This window comes from Sinohyriopsis cumingii, chromosome 6 (genome assembly GCF_028554795.1).
Source record: "Sinohyriopsis cumingii isolate HCF-2022 chromosome 6, ASM2855479v2, whole genome shotgun sequence".
In the NCBI taxonomy this organism is placed as follows: Eukaryota; Metazoa; Mollusca; class Bivalvia; order Unionida; family Unionidae; genus Sinohyriopsis; species Sinohyriopsis cumingii.
In genome coordinates this window covers 138,986,730-139,008,160 of record NC_142966.1, presented here as the reverse complement: position 1 = coordinate 139,008,160, position 21,431 = coordinate 138,986,730, and the positions used below count along the sequence as shown (strand labels likewise).

General features: G+C 33.6%; 1 protein-coding gene across 1 annotated transcript; it reads right to left on the bottom strand.

The window, feature by feature from the left end:
• Nucleotides 1–1,606: 1,606 nt before the first annotated feature.
• On the bottom strand, nucleotides 1,607–20,149 carry LOC149798100 (uncharacterized). Its single transcript, XM_089960839.1, has 8 exons — nucleotides 19,694–20,149; nucleotides 15,921–16,092; nucleotides 15,114–15,217; nucleotides 12,719–12,844; nucleotides 10,067–10,252; nucleotides 9,057–9,178; nucleotides 5,002–5,122; nucleotides 1,607–2,109 (listed from the first exon to the last, which is right to left on the bottom strand). The coding sequence occupies exons 1-8, from the start codon at nucleotides 19,770–19,772 to the stop codon at nucleotides 1,607–1,609; spliced, it is 1,413 nt and encodes a 470-aa protein (XP_089816965.1). The 5' UTR covers nucleotides 19,773–20,149.
• Nucleotides 20,150–21,431: the final 1,282 nt, after the last annotated feature.

Here is a 21,431-nt window from a genome sequence, read left to right as displayed (position 1 = left end):
TCAGGTATTAATCAAAGGACCAACTGTCAGGTAATAATCAAAGGACCAACTGTCAGGTAATAATCAAAGGACCAACTGTCAGGTAATAATCAAAGGACCAACTGTCAGGTAATAATTAAAAGACCAACTGTCAGGTAATAATCAAAGGACCAACTGTCAGGTATTAATCAAAGGACCAACTGTCAGGTAATAATCAAAGGACCAACTGTCAGGTAATAATCAAAGGACCAACTGTCAGGTAATAATCAAAGGACCAACTGTCAGGTAATAATCAAAGGACCAACTGTCAGGTAATAATCAAAGGACCAAATGTCAGGTAATAATCAAAGGACCAACTGTCAGGTAATAATTAAAAGACCAACTGTCAGGTAATAATCAAAGGACCAACTGTCAGGTAATAATCAAAGGACCAACTGTCAGGTAATAATCAAAGGACCAACTGTCAGGTTATAATCAAAGGACCAACTGTCAGGTAATAATCAAAGGACCAACTGTCAGGTAATAATCAAAGGACCAACTGTCAGGTAATAATCAAAGGACCAACTGTCAGGTAATAATCAAAGGACCAACTGTCAGGTAATAATTAAAAGACCAACTGTCAGGTAATAATCAAAGGACCAACTGTCAGGTAATAATCAAAGGACCAACTGTCAGGTAATAATCAAAGGACCAACTGTCAGGTAATAATTAAAGGACCAACTGTCAGGTAATAATTAAAAGACCGACTGAAAAGATTTCCATTTAGTAGTATGTTCACTCAAAGTAAGTCTGTGATGCGTACACTGGTTTCAAATTCCTCTTTCTGAAAAGTTAGTACGCACGTGTGTGTGTGTGTGTGTGTGTGTGTGCAAAGAATGAAGCGATCTTTCCCTTTGCTGCACATTTCTTCTTAAATTATCAGTGAGAATGTAGATATCGTTGTTAAAAATGAATACAGTGGAACTGGTCAATGTATGTACAATATTTCACGACGAGGCTACCAACAGAGGAGCACACAATGTTTGTAATCACGCTTATCTAATAAGTCGTCATGTATCGATGTTATTTAATAGTTATCCCAAAAATATTCAGTTTCAAAGCTCATGTATTGTTGGGCTTTCCTTTACCTTCTTGCAATGAAACATAATGCTTATTGTTTCTTACGCGAAATGTTGTCAGGTATTGGAAGCGGGGAATAATAGGATACACCAAAAGATGCAGAAATGTTAACAGTCGTTAATAAAACATCCCCATTCATTTTGGGAAGTAGTACGTTTAACGACATGCTACATTTTATTTCTTGAATTCTCGTTCTAAAATAGAAATATACGATTCTGATATCATCTATGGCTGCAAAGAATTATTTAACTTTATAAGATTTTAATGTCTGCTCCAAAATCTTGAAAGAAATGTCAGCGTTCAGCATATGACTTTCTATAAAATTTTATTCAAATTCCGAAAAGGTGTTAAAAAATAACAATTCTTTAACTATTGTGTCTTTTTCAAGTTCCAGTCTTTATGAACATAAGAAATATAACGTAACCGTTAAATTATGAAAAATATTTTATACGTGTGTTATATTTGAATTTTGTGTTACAGATTTTTCTTTTTACTGAAGGGCTCTATTTCACGCCCACGTGTCTGTCCCATCTAAGTCGGTCAATTCTAGTTTTTCCTTTTTTCCCTTTTCCTCTTCTTTTAAGACCCAGTTCCACAGACTCATCAAGGACGATCCTCTGGAGTAAAAAATACGTCCCTTGCTTGGCTGCCATTCCAGCTCGTACAGAAGACGCTGTTTCGGTGGCGGCTGAAGATATGGTTCAATAATGGGCCCAATCTTGATCGGTTTCTTTCCGGTGAAGTTATTCTGGAGCGGGCGCTGGTTCAGATGAAGCGGAAATCGGTTACGCGGAACTACGTCGCCAACTTTAGGTGCAGTTTCTCGAAAACGAGGCTTCTTCGGTTTTGGCTTTCTCTGAGGACATTTCAGTTTCATAAATAGGCGATAACATTTTGTGATGTAAATAACCAGGGACAGAATGAGAAGGAAGGCTGTAGGTATCAAGACGGCCAGGAGAATGGTGGCATCAAACACAGCCGACACTTTGGTTTCTGATACTGGGACGGTCACTACGATGGAAGTGAAAGATTCCGATTTAAAAGTACATATATCAATCGACCCATCACAGGTGACCTTATAAAACAGACACGTTAATAAATAGCTTGTAACAATTTAAATTAATTTAGTGATTCGAGAGAGAGAGAGAGAGAGAAAATTATACAATATACATGAAAAGAAAGAGTAGAAAACAATCGTTACTTAGTTGTCTATATATGCAGTTTTGATTTTAACTTCATAATGGCAAATTTGGATACCAGTTACCACCGTAAATTCCACACTGATAAAATGTAAAGTCATTTGGTGCCTTCATAAAAGTAAGTTAATAAAGACTGCACCGCAATACATTCTGAAGATGTGCTTAATCTTCTAAACTGACAAGAAGGACACGTATATTTACAGATACGATAGGCCTTTTGTAACAATTTAAATACTCTACTGATTAGACTGACAATCGTCCTCTTCATCATCGTCAATGAAAATGTTCAAGTGGAACTTCTGTATCCGCATTCATTAAAATAATTAAGTGCGATTTTAGACACTTGAATTTCAGCACTGTGTGTTTCATTATGTTAAAGTGAATATAAAATAAAAATGTGACGAGAATGAAGTACTTACCACACGAAACTGAAAACAAGAAGACTAAAATTAGTACTGTTGATAATTTTTATAAGCAAATGAAAGCAGCCATTGCTTTAAAATTAAAATTTTACTAAGTAAAAATGTATTCGAAACTTCAATAATATTTGGTCAATTTTATGCAAAACAAAACATCAATGTTATTTTACACATTTAATGAAAACATTAAATACAAACAAATCTTCCCAGTGTGAAGCAGTAGCTTTTTCGTATGAAGCATCTATGTTTGATATAAATACATACATACATACATACATACATACATACATACATACATACATACATACATATGATTGGCTTACATAAGAGTGAAGCATTACTTAAGAAACACATGTTGGACTAGAACTGTGTTGTGTGTTTTTAAAGCATTACATTTTAAGCATTACATATTGCAATATGTATAATGCCTAGCCATTTTCTTAGCCATCAACGCAGTGTACTATTTTTATTATACCCTATTTAATATCAGGCTCACGTACATAAGACTACATTTGTATATTTATAGATATTCACGAAGAAACAAATGAAATACCAAATATTAAAATAAAGCATCTATGTAAAATTCATATTTATATTGATATCTATGTTATGTATATTTAATTTAATTGTTTGTCTGATAGTTTTAAATTTTGTAATCGATTACATGTTACAATGTAATATTGTTTACTGGATTTGACAGTGACCAGAATTGAAACATTGTAACTAGTTGCTGAGCTTTAAAATCAATGACAGTTTTGGTAAACAACTTTAAAAATAATATTATCTTTCTCAGAGTAAGAATCAGTAGGTTGAGTCAAGGTCATACCTGGAGTACGTGTCATTAAGCATGTGTAAATTGGTAAAGAAGCTTCTATTTTTATCCCAGAAGGATTAACTTTTGCCCCCCCCCCATCTGGGAATCTATTCTGCGTCTTAGTTAGATGTATAACTGATGTTCTGATAAACGTTATATCACTCGGGCTTAAAACATTTGACACGTTAAGTTTTATTATGTTGTGACAAGTTTGGGTTGAATTTTTTTCCTTCAAATTATTGAAATCAAGTGATTGTTTTCCCTGGAAATACAAAAGTGCTCTGATAATTCTTGGACAAAGACATTTACTAGAATTTATAAGGCGTTCAAAACTGGAATAATATTTTCTGTGATTCAACAAGACGCTGCTGACACATAAGTACAACGCTGACTATTTCATAGGTCATCGCATTCCATCTTGAATTTCATCGGGATTTGAGCTGAGATTCCCTTAAAACTTTTCATTGGTAGGACTTGTGACTTTTTAATCTTGGATTACGATTTGCATTTAATTCGTAAAACCGTAAGAACCGTAAGTTTTTTTTCTCATTTTTCACTTTGTATTTTAGGGAAATAAATTATCTGCTAATTTTACAAAGTTAGTTATCTTCACTCTTTTCTGCTACCTATTTTAAGAGCAAAGACTCGTAACATTCAATATACTTATATAGTTTAAAAAGGTGTTTTTCATTTACAGTTTTCAAAGTCGATATATGATACCTGTATATTACAAAATGTGTTATAAGATGTCAGTAAATTCAATGCATATTAGTCTTGGCGCTGCTGCGTTTTCTGGGCGGACAAGATAACAATACCAACAAATAAAAAATGAACAAGACAATCCATTGTTACCAAATATCAAACTTCATATGAAACGCCATGAGAGATACTAATGTACATGGCAGCACCATGACAGATATTACTATGAAAGGCAACACCATGACAGATACTACTGTGTATGGCAAAACCATGACAGATATTACTGTGTAAGGCAACACCATGACAGATACTACTGTGTATGGTAACACCATGACAGATCCTATCGTGTAAGGCAACAGTATGCCAGATATTACTGTGTAAGGTATCATCATGACAGATACTACGGTGTATTGCAACACCATGACATGTACTACTGTGTACTGTGGCAACACCATGACAGATACAACTATGTATGGCAACATCATGATAACAGAATGATAGATACTACTGTGTTGATAACACCATGACATATACTACTGTATTGATAACACCATGATATATACTACTGTGTAAAATTTTATGTAAATGCAACAAGAATAGTTTCAGTTACTTTTGAAAGTGCAACATCATATGTCTATTCTTATCTACATGAGTTTTATTTATTATGAACTATTACTTAATGTTAACATAACATTGTCAAGCAAAAGTGTGTGTGTATGTGGAGAGAGAGAGAGAGAGAGAGAGAGAGAGAAAGAAAGAGAGAGAAACTTACGTGATATATTGTCATACACGGCAATAATCCCAGGGGAGGCAACTGATATCGTGTTCTGGTCTATATCGCAAATTCCGGGCTTTTTGGTGGCATGCATGGTACCGTTGATTCTCTTGTATGCCTAGAAATTAAGGGTCAGCTGTAATTCTTATGGAGCGATAGGATAAAAGCATGAATGAAATAGGTGTCAAAATGATCTTACACCAAAATATGCCCAAAACATTGAAAATGTCACAAGTAAACTGTTTGAAATTTGTCATATAGAAACAAAAAGAAAACAAAACAACAAAATTCACGAAGAATACGTGATTCTGGGAAAACTGGAGGCAGGAATATTTACCTTCTCGCTAAGGTCCATAAGGTCAAGCAGATGTTTATTTTCGAGCCATCCAAAAGGAAAAAGTATGTTCACATATTACTTCTTACTTTCAGGACACAATAGATTATTTTGTGGAAAGTAAAGCCAGATAGATTTTATTATCTGACACAGTGAATGTTTCACTAGCTGTAACATCTATCCATACCAGTATTCCATATAAGGAGGGAATAAATGCATGCAAACTTTGAAAATAATAATTTTGAAAATCCCACGCACACATTTCTTTGTCAGACCAGTGAAGCTTGTTCCACGACTCAATGCAGTTGAGTTCAACTCTCTCTAAATTAATTGGACGATAATGGGGACACAAATGGCGTCCTCAAGCGCAAATAAAGCTGTGTGCGTGACTTTTGTCCCTGATTGAGAATAGCTTTTTTGCGTACCTGGTTTTTGTCATGTTTGTAAGTTATAATAAAAAAATTATTTACTGATATCTGAGTTCAAAGTATAGCCTTATTTGCAAACATTGAATGTTCTGGAAACCCAAGTCTGACCCACATCCTAACCATTTTGTTGTGTCATAGGTCAAATGAAATTAGCATATAATTAGCATATAAGATTGTCTTCAAGAAAATTAGTAATTTTTCTTTACGTTCAGTCTGTGGAATCATTTACATTCGCTTTCATATATAATTTGAGAGGAATAATATATTTAAATTCTTATTTGGAATTACAAAGTGCTAATTTACATTTTGGACTAAAATTCGATTTTAGAATTATTGTGAATCCACTGAAAGACATTCTGGATTGTATCATTGTGATACATCACAATTAATGGTACATCAGCACATTCAAAACTATCTGTACATCATCACATTCAATATCGGAATTGATTCAGAACTTTCTATACTTTTTCTACTCGTGGTTGAACATTTATAAATATTTGTGTTTTAATTCACAATACTGTAAGTGTCTTTTGACTTTTGACTTTGTATTCTAAGGAAATAAATTGTTTGTTGAATTTTGCTATTATAAAACTTGTTCGTTTCACTTCTTTCTGTTGCTTATTTTAAGTATCACAGAGTTTGAACACCGTCCTTTCACAAAAATGGAGGATAATAGTAATTTGCGGGTTCACGAGCACAGGAAGTGTGACGCACTATTCAGATGATTGTGTTATCTTGTTTGATAAATCCATTCAATACATTTTCGATATTAACTCATATCATATAACACCATCTCATGAAATCATAAACAAACATAAATCACAAAATCATAACTTTTGAGGAATCTGAATGTGCTTTTGTGTAATTTTAAAACTCACTTTATTACATACACAGCTTAAAACATATGTGTGGGATGTTAGCAAACGTTTCATTTACTAGATGTTGTGAGGTATTTATGTGGGTACTGGAAGTCAGGCCCCTCTAGTTGTAATTGTTGTTGTAGGGTTTAACGCCATTTTTCAGCACACGATATGCTATACATGACGGCCAGTATTAATGGAGGAGGAAGAACCAGGGAAAGAACCACCGACCCACGAGAAGCTACTGGCAAGCTTTCTCACATACCCACATTAGCCGAATCCGAGACTAGAACCCACGCAAACAGAGGTGAGATGGCAGTGATCTGTAACGTAGACCTTTAGACCACTCGAACACTCGCGGCGCCCAAGGTCCCTATACGTTTGTTGCTATGTTTCACGAGCAACATATAATACAATGTATTTATGCTTCAGTTATAAAACTAATTAGAATAATATTTCTCTTCAAACATATTTGTATTCAGTTTATTTTGTGAAAAACAAATAAAATACAATTGTATATATGCAAGTTTTAAGCCATATTATCATAAAATTACACGACTGCAAGGGAGGTGACCATTGTCCCATACCTTTCCTGTAAAAGGTCTTTTATCCAGTTCTTAAAATTCTTTTCATAACTACCTATTACATCTTCCATAGATTATACAATGAATATATTTTGAGGTGGGGTCATTTTTGGCCCATGTAGTACGTTCCCCTTTTAAGTACATATTCAGATAAACGGTAAGTTATTAAAAGAATCGCCTGAATACATGAGGACGAATGCCATATATATGGGAAAGATATGCTAGAAGTCGCAGGATTAAAATTTGTGCCTCTAATAACCAAGATCAAAAAATGTGGGGAAACATCAATATTGTCTGAGGAAAGTTGAAGTAATAAGTTCAGATCAAAATGCAAAACGTACTTCTTTCAGTCTGACGACTTCGTCAAATCTAAATGCATATTGTTAGTGTTGCTGTTGTTGGGTTTAACGCCATTTTTCAGCACACGATAGGCTATGCATGGCGACCAGTATTTTAATGGTGGAGGAAGAACCCGGGAAAACCCCGGGAAGAACTACCGACCCAAGAGAAGCTACTGGCAAGCTTTCTGACATACCCACATTGGCCGAAATGCATATTGTACCTCTTTCAGTCCGACGACTTTGTCAAATCTAAATGCAGAATGTACGTCTTTCAACCTGATGACTTTCGTCGAAACAGGCTATCAGTATGGACTTACTCCAGCTGTTGAAGTTCCACTGAATAGCTTCAAATGAGGCAATAACTGCAACAATTTATATCTTATAGCTTAGAAATTAACAAGTAAAAATCTATAAAGGTAAGCTGAACTAACCATAACTCAAGATCTAATAGAAAGTCAAACTTAACCTTAACTCTAGGTCTAATAGAAAGTCAAGCTTAACCGAAACTCAGGCCTAATAAAAAATCAAACTTAACCGAAAATCAAGGTCCAGTAAAAAGTCAAACTTAACCGTAACTATAAATCTACTAGAAAGTCAAATTTAACCGAAACTCCAGGCCTAATAGAAAGTTAAACTTAACCGAACCTCCAGGCCTAAAAGAAAGTCAGACTTAACCTAAACTCTTGTCCTAATAGAAAGTCAAGCTAAACTAAACTGAACTCAACTTTACTCTGAGTCGAAGAGAAAGTCAACAAAGGTACACATGACAAATGAATGATAAGTATTGGTATGTATATTTAATTTATGCCATTTGCTTGATCTTTGTCCGTGATTGAGTGTATATGTTGTCCGTGACTGAGTGTAGAGGTTTAGCCTACCTGACTATTATCATGTTTTGCCTACTTACAAGTGGTAAACAAGACGTTTGCTACAATTTATGCCCCGGGCCTAAACTTATTTAAAATTTAATGGAATATGCCATTAGAAATCATTAGTTTTCCAGAAAATATTATTCCATAATATATCAGGTGACAGTCTGTATATAAAGGGGATTTGTTTAACAATTTTCCATTCCTGTTTTATGACCAGTCTGTGGAATCACTTAGAATTGTGCTCAGATATAATTTAAAAGGAATTATTTCTTTTAAGTTATTCACTGGAATTATAATTTATTCATTGACTGTTTGGACCACGTCATTACTTTGGGATTATTGCGGATTCATTCGAAGACACTGAGGAGAACAATCTTGTGTTACATCAAGACATTCAAGCTACTGGAATTCATTCAGAATATTCTATACTTTTGGACCTGTGATAGGACATGTAGGATTTTTTGGATTTGATACAAAATAATGTAAGTATCTTTTGAATTTTCACCTTTTATTCCAGGGAAAATAAATTCTTTGCTGATTTTACTAAACTTGTTGGTTTTGCTACTTTCTACTGCATAGCTTAAAACCATAGAATACAGACAGTATACGAAGGAAGACGTGGCCTACACTTACATAGCACACAGTTCTGTACGTGGAGCTGGCAACTACAACTGTGTCATTGTTCCACACCTGCAGATAACTGATTCCGCTCGTCTCATTGCTCAGGTGATGGATGCAGTGATATGTCCCAGTCGCTTTACAAAGAACATAAGCATATCCATGATATGTACATAATAATAATAATAATAATAATAATAATAATAATAATAATAATAATAATAATAATAATCATGATAATAATAATGATAATAATAACGATTAATAATAATAATAATAATAATGGCGACGATGATGAGGAATATAATGATAATATTAATAATAATAATAATCATGATGATGATAATAATAATAATGATAATAATAACGATTAATAATAATAATAATAATAATAATAATGTGTTTCCAGTTTGTTAATAACTGGGCATTATATATGCATACATTATTCGATACATTTGAAATGTGAAAAACATAATGAACTAACAAGAACTGTAACTTGATAGTATATATGTGATAATGCCCATTTATGTCTTTAATCGCTTTGGTAGTTACCACAAAATCCAATTAAAAAAATTGAAAAAAAAACGAAAAAGTTGGTTCACAGTAATTTAAACGATTGAAACAACATGAAAAAGTATTTCCACCATAAATTAATGGTTATAAAATATATTTAGTTAAATCTATCTTTACACTGAAATGTGCAGCGCATTTGAAAGGTATTTTATGATGACCTGTGAACGAAAAGAATGTTATGCTTTACTATTTACATGCAGTTTGTCGTGTACAAATTGCAAAACAAATATTGTCGATAGACTGACCAAAGAGACAAACATTTTACGTTAATGAAACTAAAAAAACGTACGTGTTAGATATTTTTAATCTTGGCTCTTCGTATGAGAAAACAAATGTCCCGGAAGAATAAAATCTGTACAACTGTACGTAAATCTAAAACAATTTTGCCTTAATATCATAACCGATAATGATTTATTATGTATCCGTTTTAAGAATACATAATGAAAACTCACCCGAATATTTCAAACTGCTGCTACAGTTATTATGAACATATCTAAACTGTGTTCTATCATCACAAACGCTGAGGGTGACATTGTTGCACTTTGGACTACCACCGGAAGAAGAAAGACTGACAGAATCGAACACGGCCAGCCAATCCGTTGGACACGTCTCCTGAACGAGGTTGTTTTCTGCTGAACCTTGAACGAAAGATAAAAAAGATATTAGTTTCCTAAATATCGTGAAGGTTCAGCTAAATTCAGCTCATTATTAGTTTGGAAAGAAAGAAACTTGGATGAAAATTAATGGCAATGGGAACAGGGGCAATTGAAGCAGGAATATTCCTTTTATGTTGAGCAGGTGCGGGACAACTTTAATGCGTGTAATATATACTTAATACTTAATTTATTTTGTGTACCTGACTGTTGTTATGATTGTGATTGAGGGCTGAGGATAGAGTTTTACCTATCTGACATTTGTAATGCTTGTAAGTGGTAAACAAGATGTTTATTATAATCTGAGTTCAAGGCCTAACCTTGCTTTTGAGTTAGTGGAATGTTCCATTAATTTTCCAGAAAATATTATTGCTTCCCATGTCAAGTGAAATATGCATAAAGAGAGATTTTTGCAAACAAATTATTCATTCCTATTTTAAGATTGGTTTGTGGAATTACTTACAGTTATGTTCAGGTATATTTTAAGAAGACTTATTTATTTAAATTATTCATTTGAATTACAAAGTGCTCATTTACTATTTGGACTAAAGCACAACTTTGGGATTATTGAGAACATTCAAAGACATCATGGATTGTATCATTCTGGTACATCAGGATATTCAAGACTATTGGAATGCATTCAGAAAATTCTATATTTCTGGACTTGTGATAGGACATTAAGGATTATTGGGGATTTAATTCACGCTCGTGTTTCTAAAATTTTCATTTCGAAACTTAGAGGAATAAATGATTTGTTATTTTACTAAACTTACTGGTTTCGTTTCTTTCTTTTACATAGATTAAGATCTAGAGTCGTAAGAAGTACAATATTTCTTGTTTAACGATTGAGGAGGTTAATTGAATTTCTCGAGCTAAATTAGTGGCAGGGAGCAGGAGCAACTGAACAATGAATGCTATTTTCATGTTGCATAGGTGTGGGATAATTTTAAGATGCGATATTTTTTTTTTGGTCCAATGATTTTTGATTGTAAAGGAATTTCTCACGCAATGAAAATCCCTAAATGATGAAATATCAGTGCACGGTTTTTATTACCTCTGAGAAAGAAAATTTCTCAAAGTACATGTAGACTAACTTTAGTCACATATATGAGCTTTTGATATGATGCAACAGTGTTGTTTCCTGGTGGTTCCCAAACATGGCTGACAACAACTATTGTAAAACTGGGTTTTTATTTCCGCATCAGCAGCTGCGCATCCAAAGATATTGTTAGGGACAAGGGGTGGGTGGGCTGAAAGGAGTTTAGGGTCGGGGGCATAAACATGGGGACGTCTGTGGGACGGAACCCCAGGCATGGACTCAGGGAGAAAATCCCATAGAGGTCTCTTCATTTTAAGCGTCTACAGGGCACAATTGTAATCATCTAAGTGTAAAGAAAATTATCACAGAAAAGGTTCAGATTGTTTCGTGCTCAATGACACCTGATTGGCTGCAGTGACGAGTACCCCAAAAATTACACATTGATAACAGACAGTTTGGTTATCTTTTTTTTTCTTCACAGAGTAACCGTGTTATTAAATACTAAACAAATTCATGTTTTGTTAGATAGCAAATAAAACAGTGGAAACACTGTCCTGTAAATATCCTCTCATCTATTGCCATCCCCACCCCCAATATGAAAATACGATTAAATACAAAAATATTGAATAGTATGCACGCATGTATTTAGTTGTTTAGGTGGGTGGATAGATATGTAGGGAGGGAGAGTGAAAAGAGAGAAATTGAGTATGACATATATGTTTAATAGCAGGTATATACATACATACATACATACATACATACATGTTTTTGCTGTCTTTCCATATATGTATCACTTTTTCCGTTTTACTACGTCATCTATATCTTATATTTTGCATACACTAATAACTTGAAAATAATCTGGGAAAATAAAGTTGAATCAAAACGGCGTCTTCTCACTCGACATGACATGCCCATGTTGTCTGAGAACATCAGATGGCCTCTAATACATGATACATTTTAAAAGATCAGGTTATCTTGACCCTACGGTTTTCAAGTGTACATGTCATCAACATATTTATATAATCTTCAGATAAGTAGCTTCAAAAAAGGAGGTGGGGGTCTTGGACGTTGCATTTTAATTTAAAGAACATCAACAACATATGTATTTTATTGTGTGGTAAAAAACAATACAAAACAAAACAAAGCTATATTTGAATCGTCCTCCACAGGAGAAATATATGTTTCTTAAGCCAAACAATAAAATAATATTCGACTGTAACACGGGGAAGAAAACCTCCGAACTCTCACGTATTCTCTTGCAGGATCATGGGGTTAATATTTTTCTTGCTATGTATGTGCGGGTGGGGGTGAGGGGTGGGTGCGTGTGTGTGTCTCAGAGTGAGAGAGTGAGAGAGAGAGAGGGTACAGATATACAATTTGAATATACAAGTTGAAATTTTGGTTAAACACACCTTCCTTAATCAAGGTCACAAATGTTGCAGCCTCGTAAGGCTCCGGTCTGTTACATGCTGTAGTCATATTTACGTTCACTAAACTTGGCTGTGAGAAAGTTCTCTCACCATTGCTGGCTTCAATCACTGAAAGGAAATGAATGTACACATGAAGATTCAACACTGAACGTATCATACATGGACTTGCCTTTTCTTAGTCAATTGATAGGATTAAAAAAAAAAAAAAAAAAAAAAAAAGACCGTATCCTGTTTATAAGGAAAAATAGTCGGGAAAACATTGATGGGTACTATTGAGGATCCAGTTTACTCTTAAGGTGAGCCATCGAACCTACAAGATGGACAAACGCAATATTTTTTATTCCAGAATAACCACAGCTTCGTGGCCTATCGTAGGAGACGAATAGAGTGTAGCGGCACGTCAGCACATTTTGTCTTTATAGTAAGGATTTAAAAAAAAATTAAAATTTTTGTACAAAAAATAATAAAATTTTAAAGGGACAGATTGCCCTTATGCAGTACGAGAAGTCTCCTGTTTTCCCAATGTATTGTAATTCTGATAATTAATTACTATTCGTACACTAAATGACTGCAGAATGGTTGAATCAAATGGTTTTTACATGGGCTTCTTTGGTATTGGTTTAAAATATCAAGCTAAGCAGGTTATGATTTATCACAGTTAGCAAACAATACTAATTTTAAGTTTCCTATATTCCTGAGCACAATGAGCCCTAAGAGAACGATATTGGATGACGAATGATACGTTTTGACATAGTATGACGAATGATACATTTTGATATAGTATGACAAATGATACATTTTGACACATTATGACAAACGATAGATTTTGACATAGTATGACGAATGATACATGACATAGTATGATAAATGATACATATTGACAGTATGACGAATGATACATTTTGACATTGTATGACGAATGCTACATAATGGCATAGCATGATAAATTATACATGTGACATAGTATGACGAATTATACATATTGACAAAATTGGTTATTTGGTCCTTTTCAGTGTATTTTAAATGCAACCTTTCTCAGAACAACAATGGGATGCGGCACAAGAGTATGCGCCTCTTTCAGGCTTTATCAACTCTATGGAAAGCAAATATTTCTAATTCATCTAATATGCATACCAATACTCAGCTGAAAAAGTCTCTACACATGTTCACACTGAACAATTGCAGTGGAAAAAAACAGGCTCGGACGAACAACCTTTTAGATAACACTGAGGAAACATAAAAACCCCATCAAAAATTCTAAGACTAAATTTTTGATATAAAATTCTATTTTAAATAAAACATACTACATATCTGAGGGGAAAACACAAAAACATAAAATACTTTTTTTTTGGAAATGGGGGGATCTGTCTGTTGCCCCCCCCCAAAAAAAAACAAAAACAAAAACAATTGCAGTACACTGGCAATGATAGTTATACGCATTGATAATGATAAATACGGTGGAAGCAGGAGACAGGGAGAGGGCTATTGATCGATTTCTATGGGGTTTTTTTTCTTCATATGGAAACGATAATGTTGTTACTGGTAATGGTCACACGGAATGTCTAAACCATTCATCATGTAACCTTTAGTTTCCATAACAATGAATCATTTAAGGCTTGACTGTAAAACTTATCATCGTTTGATAACAACGCAGATACATTTGCATATTCAAGAAAGATTTTCGATTTTTTAAATTTTTGTGGCCGATTTGACCGATTTGAATGCTTGCAACAAATAAATAAAAATTGTATCAACACAACCCTGACAGTTTTGGAACATAGAGAGTGAACATTGCATGTTTTATGGTTGTGAATTTCATTACAATGCACTGTACAACGATTAGGTTGCAACGCAGATACAACTATGTTGCCGTTATATATGAAATATCGCTCGTTACTTGTTATTTAGAGCGTAATGGTACAAATAAACTACACCCTCATTGTCGTCATGCAATATTAGCTAAACAAAAGATACAACGTATTTTTATAGGTGTATCTGTGGTAAGTAGATGAAGCATGTGGTACAGCGAGACACAGGAACGGGATTTACGCGCAATTCCCAAACCCACAAGATAAAGGTACATGCGTCTTTAACTGAATCTGTACTTTTAAATAGTACATTTACACATTAAAGAAAATCTGTTTTTTCTATCTATCTATCTATCTATCTATCTATCTATGTATAAATGTTTCAATTTTTAATTACAAGGAGACTCGGCAATCCTCGTTTCCTTTTAATGAAAAATGTATACATCTCGTGGTATATCATTGATACAGCGTACATGAGAGAGAGAGAGAGATAAAAGCCTGAGAAAATGGAAATAATTAGGTGCCCTTTAATATATCTGGTTGAGTAACAAAGTATTATACAAACTCACGGCTTCCAAGCTGGTAGTAATACTTGTTAGATTTGACTAGGTGAAGATCGAAGCACAAATAGGCGTACCAGGATAAATAGTAAGCTGAAAAAGTTGTTGTAGACCTGCAAAAAATAAAATAAATTCATTAGCGACCGTTGTATTACCTGGAAAACAATCATATCATCCATTAAAACATATCTTCCTTTAAAACATAAAACCTGCATGTGTAGGGTTAATATTATACCGTGTGGAATTTTAGTGGTGGAAAGATCACAATATATCTGCATTTCTCGACGTAAGAAACGGCACTTGTAAATTCAAATTTTTGTAACGTGAAAGATTATTCAAATATTTATTCCCTTTGGGGTAATTGAACATTTTAGTCTTTCAAATTTTATATATCTATATACAGTTTTGGGAATGTCATAACATGTAAATATTCAAGCAATTCATGAGAGTCATTCGAATCACATATGTTGTGATAAACGTTCTTCGATGTCTGTAATAAACCATCTTCCGAAGTCTAATGAGGATTGTCAGACTGCAGCATGTGGTTTTATGTGGCTGATTTCAAGCAAGGTATTGTAACAAACGTGGCCAGATTTCCATTCTGTAATGCACCATCTTCCGAAGTCTTATGGTGATTGTCAGTCTGTAGCACGTGGTTTTACGTGACTAATTTTAAACAAGGTATCCTATCAAAACTAAATTAGCGTTCCGATTTCATTTCAGATTCAATGTTACAGGTGAATTCGAAAAATAATTCATTGCATAATAATAGTTAAAAATGTAAATCAATATTCTTATTAAAAAACGATGACTTACTTTAGTAAGTACTTGTTACCAGACACCTGGTCGCATTTATATGAAAAGTCCTTTGCAGATATGGTCAGCTGTGCCGGATATTTCACCAAGGTATCTTCGGTGAAGTTGAGGGTCCCTTTTTCAAAACTGTACCAAGAACCCCTCAGATCTGCTGGAAACGTGCATGCAGCGTCTAACCATTCAAAGAAAGACATAAAAATGAATGCAAATACGCTTCACTTTCGAATAATAAAATGACTGCGAATGTAGCAGAAACGATGATATCTCTCAGAGTAGATAGCAAAAATAAGCTTAAAAAATATACCCGACTAAAACAAACCTCACACAGTTACCTTTTCCACTGATTTTGGTTTCACAGATATTATGGTATACATTCCCTGTATGTACCATATGCATGATTATTTGCACACATTCATAAAAATTGTCATCGTGTTATAAAGAAGTATGATCTTATTGAAAATGTGAAAGGTATTTTAAGTTATGAACATTTTTACACCGTACAGAGACACTATCAGATTCAGGACTCCGAGACAGGTACCGCAATGACCGGGCGTTCTGTATCGAAAAAATACTGCGTATAAATCCCTCCTGACAGTCTGACGAATTGTGGCCTATGCTCGTTTTCTCTGACACAGGCTTGTTTTTAGTTTCTCTTGAGTAGGGCTCAAAAAGTAATTCCTGTGAGAATTTCATTCAAACATCTCTGGTCGCTCTTTTCATATTTTACGATTTCAACCTAAGTCTGTTTTTCATCATTTGTCAATAATGCGGGATCCATTGGGTACAAACCATTCGGGGCTTCAAATAATTATTCGATATATTTAAAACGTTTGGCGAATGCCTGCTTGTGACGATAGAAATATCTTCCATTATGTGTTGATTTTCATCATCAATTGTCCGCCTCACAACATCCAAAGCCCACTCACCTAATCATAGACACCAGTCAACGTGGTGCATCTTTCACGGATTCGCAACTATCTTTAAAACGAATAAATCACTTCGTAATTCTTGAATCTGAGGGCGAATTACATTTGTAATCTTTATCCAAGTCGATCTTGATATCAGGCAGAGTTTACCAAAACCCAGATTTTAGAGTATGCTCTTTGTACATCAGAAACGTTCTCCTTCTCCGTATATCTGCAGGTGATTCTCATGCTGTACATTCAATTGCAGATAATTTGATAGAACTTTATGTTTTCGGTCGATCGGTATTAAGTTTAACCACAGCTTCAGATAACAAAAACGTTATAACAAACTATTCAGAATTTTTTTGTAGAGATTCAGAGGTCTTAAAAAATCATGTAGAATAAAACAAATCCAGCTAGTCAAAAATAACGGTGAGTTTTTGGTTTTTGACAAAGTTGTTCAGTTACAATATGTATATATCATGAGAGAGAGAGAGAGAGAGAGAGAGAGAGACAGAGAGAGAGACAGAGAGAGATTTTGGGTGGGAGAGATATTTTTGATTGGACTTTGTACAAAAATAATAATGTGTGAACGAGTCTGCATATTTCATCAACTTTCCGTTCTCATGATTCCATACAGCAGCGATCACTTGCTTTTATGTGACCTTAGTGTTTTTGAGTGGGCAAGTAAAAATACAATTTATCCACATATATGGGCTCAACTATTTTATTTCTTTCTTTTGTAGACAAAAATTCTAAATTGCGGTACCATAGCTCTCTTGCTTCTCTAATAATATGTATTTGGAAAATAAAGACCACGGCAGTGTTAAATAAGTAAGCAAGTGGTAACCTGTATTTTTATATATATTTTTGGTCCATACATAACTTTTACTGTTTCATTCTTTGATATAAAATACTTTTGCCATTCAAAGATAGGAAACAATTGATTGCAGCAGTGATGCAGAAGATATATTGATTTAAAAAACATTAACACAGAATTGTTACACTGCTTACAATGGTGCAACAAGATTTCCTTTCAAGCAGAAAGACAGACAAGATAGGAGCTCCTAGCATATCACGGCATAAACTGTAGAATCCATAGCGATATTATCCAACGATTTACCTGAATGCAGCAACTGATGTAGAAATTATGCGACTTTCAAAATCTTTAACATAAAAAAGGCTAACATTGTTTACACTGATGCAACAAACTTTCTGCTTAAGAAATCGATACAATCAAGACTTAGGACCCTAGCAACAGTATTCTTTTGTTTGAGTTGAACGCACTCACTCATGTAGACTTTCAAAAACGTTAACACAACAAATTCCTCCTCAAAATACAGCTAACTTTCTATTTAAGCAGACGAGACAGAAACTTCTGCATATAACATCATACATTTTAGAGCTAACGTCATATTATCCTAAAATTTCATATAAATGCAGTAACTGATGTTGAAGATACAAATTTGTGCCATTTAACAGTGTGGACGGCGTCGACACCGACGGAAACTGTTAATATCTTACTATGCGTACGCAGGCTGGACAACATTTATGTCTGCAGTCCTGTTTCTCAGACTAAGAGACAGATTGTTTCCAAATAAGTCATGTTACTTTACATAAGATTTAGTTGTAGAGGAAAGACTTAAATGTCGTAAGCAGGAAATATACTTAGAAAGACAGATAACTCATCATCTTGTCATCTCACTAAATGAACAACTATAGAGAAAGACATAGCTGCATTAATACACACATATACAAATGGACAGATAGAAAGGCGGGATGGTAGGAAGACTGGTTGCAAGATAATATTTGGAGTTCCCAAATACAAATGGATAGATAGAGAGACTGGTTGGTAGGAAGACTGGTTGCAAGATAATAATTGGAGTTCCACAATACTATGCATAATACTTGAGAGAAATGAAACAACAGATCGAACATAAAATAAATTACACAAAGACAAATGCCGAGCGTAACTTCAGGTACAAATTAGACTACGATGCCGACAAAGTTTGGAATTTTATTTCAGCAGGAAAAACACACTTCTTTAGCTTATATTTATTCTATCTTATTAAAAAATATGTTTAAATATCCAATTGTTCCCTGTCATTTATTTAATAAGAGCAGGTTAGAAATCAAAACAATCTACAATTTATCTTTATAGACCGTCACAAAAAATGCACAAACCGAAAACTCGAAATTCTTTTGACGGTTTGCATAATGCACAGATGTTCAATTTACCGACATTTCGGTAGCACATCGTTTTTAAATATTGGTTTCTAAGCTTTTGAATTCTCAAAGGTCTCTTAGATTTATTTCTCATTTATTTATTCGTTTATATAATCATTTATTTATTTATTAGTCTTTATAATTATTTATTTATTTATTTATTCGTCTATTTATTTATTTATTTATTTATTTATTTACTTATCTTAGGTAGGAAACGCATAGTTTTTATCGGAGACTTCATAAAAATCAAATTTGTGTAACATTAGTTTTTAAAGCAGGAAAAGGGTCAAACTTTCTAATTCCAACAATGTGCTGTTTTGTGAAATCATATATTAAATATGAAACAAAGATTACAGGAAGTTACTATCAGTTGTTCCGTTCTTTTTCAATTAATAAACATTATGATTTTTTCCTTTTCTTGTTACTTTATTTTGACTAAACCCCATTTGTTTTACAGAGTTGAGAGACCACATGAATATTTACTTTTAAACAATTGTGTCAATGTACTTACTTTTACGATAAAACCTTCTGATCTGTATGGATCTAATAATATTTGTAATTAAATTCCAAAATGCATGCTTTTAAATTTATTCGAAGCCATGCAAAGTAATGATATTTGTCAAATGACTAGGAAATACTTACTCAGATAGGTCCAGAGGGTACAAAAAGTGCACACGATACACCAAGTGGAGAATACAGGCATTTTGGCTCTGTGCATCATCCGTACATTTACTTTTATGGAATACAACCAAGCACTATGCACTTAGTTGAACGAAAGTTTAGAATTTACTGTTGTTCCTTGCCGTTTCTTAATTCTGCCAAACCAGAGAATTGTCAAATCGCTTAAAATTATCGAAGATTTCTTGTCCAGTTGACGTGGATCCAAACTTTGGATTTGTTATTTCATTGAATCTCCACTTTAGAGACCGCACTAAATAACTTAGTGATGCAGAAACAAAGCAATTTGACTGGGTTTCATATCATTAATAACAGCCAAGGGAAACACACCTTGCACTTACCACTAGGTATAATGTGCTTTGTTTTCTTTAACTTGTAGAATATAATTTTCATGGCGTTGTTATTGAACACCCATTAGATAGGCAAGATCAATTTTTCTACCTCCCCCTGCCACAAATTAGAAAAGAATTCAACTTTTCTTGAACTTCAGGAGTGTGTCGAACACTGGCCTACGTATGAAAATCACCTGATATGAATCATAATTGGACATTGTACATTAAACAATAAGCTTCTCTCTTGAGCAGAACTCTGTTCGCCAGGGGGTGTTAAAACTAAATATTGCGTAAAAGAAGAAAATGTGTCTTTATGGCTTGAATTTATCAAACGTTGCTTACATACGTGTAATTTGTTATTTACAATTATTTTCTTTCGTTCACTTTCTGTAAAATGTGACATTCTACGTGTACACTGAATCTGATCTAAATTATGGCTGTGTTTGAGGTGAACGGTGATAACGAAGAAGGAGAACATTTAACAAAGAGTAATTTTCATTTGGGGGAAAGAAATGACTTATTAGTGAAGGAACTTAAAATCGAAGAAAAGAAAACGTGTGAACAAAACCATAATTTAATAAAGTTATATTACTATTGCTACTGTATTGCAGAAAAATATCCACAATTCGAGAGAAAACGTCTTTTCTTAAAAATCCGATGCAATGCAACACACTACGTGTAAGCCACGAGTTAAGATATATCGTTTTTGCTACAACGAGACATTGGTACATGAAAGGTCGAAAGGCAAAATGGAAAATCTTATATTTTCACATGTGATAATGTAAGAGTATAAGTATCACATGATAATAGAAGAGTATAATTATTATATGTAATAATAGAAGATTATAATTATTACATGTGATAATAGAAGAGTATAATTATTACATGTGATAATAGAAGATTATAATTATTACATGTGATAATAAAGAGTATAATTATTACATGTGATAATAGAAGATTATAATTATTACATGTGATAATAGAAGAGTATAATTATCACATGTGATAATAGAAGATTATAATTATTACATGTGATAATAGAAGAGTATAATTATCACATATGATAATGGAAGAGTATAATTATCACATGTGATAATAGAAGAATATATGTTTCACATGTAACAATATAGGACGGAACAGTAGACGAGCTACAGGAATTCTTTAGAAATTACATGAAAGATATATGTATACTAAATGAAAATTCTGAAAGAATCGATCACTACATTTACATTCGACGAGTTTTAAAATGGCGATTCATGTATTCAGTGCAATCCTTATGATACCGTACAAAAGCAAATTTGAATCAAATAGTTCAAATTTTCAAAATTATTTGGAAACATGTCTAAACCGAGAATACTATATTGCCACTC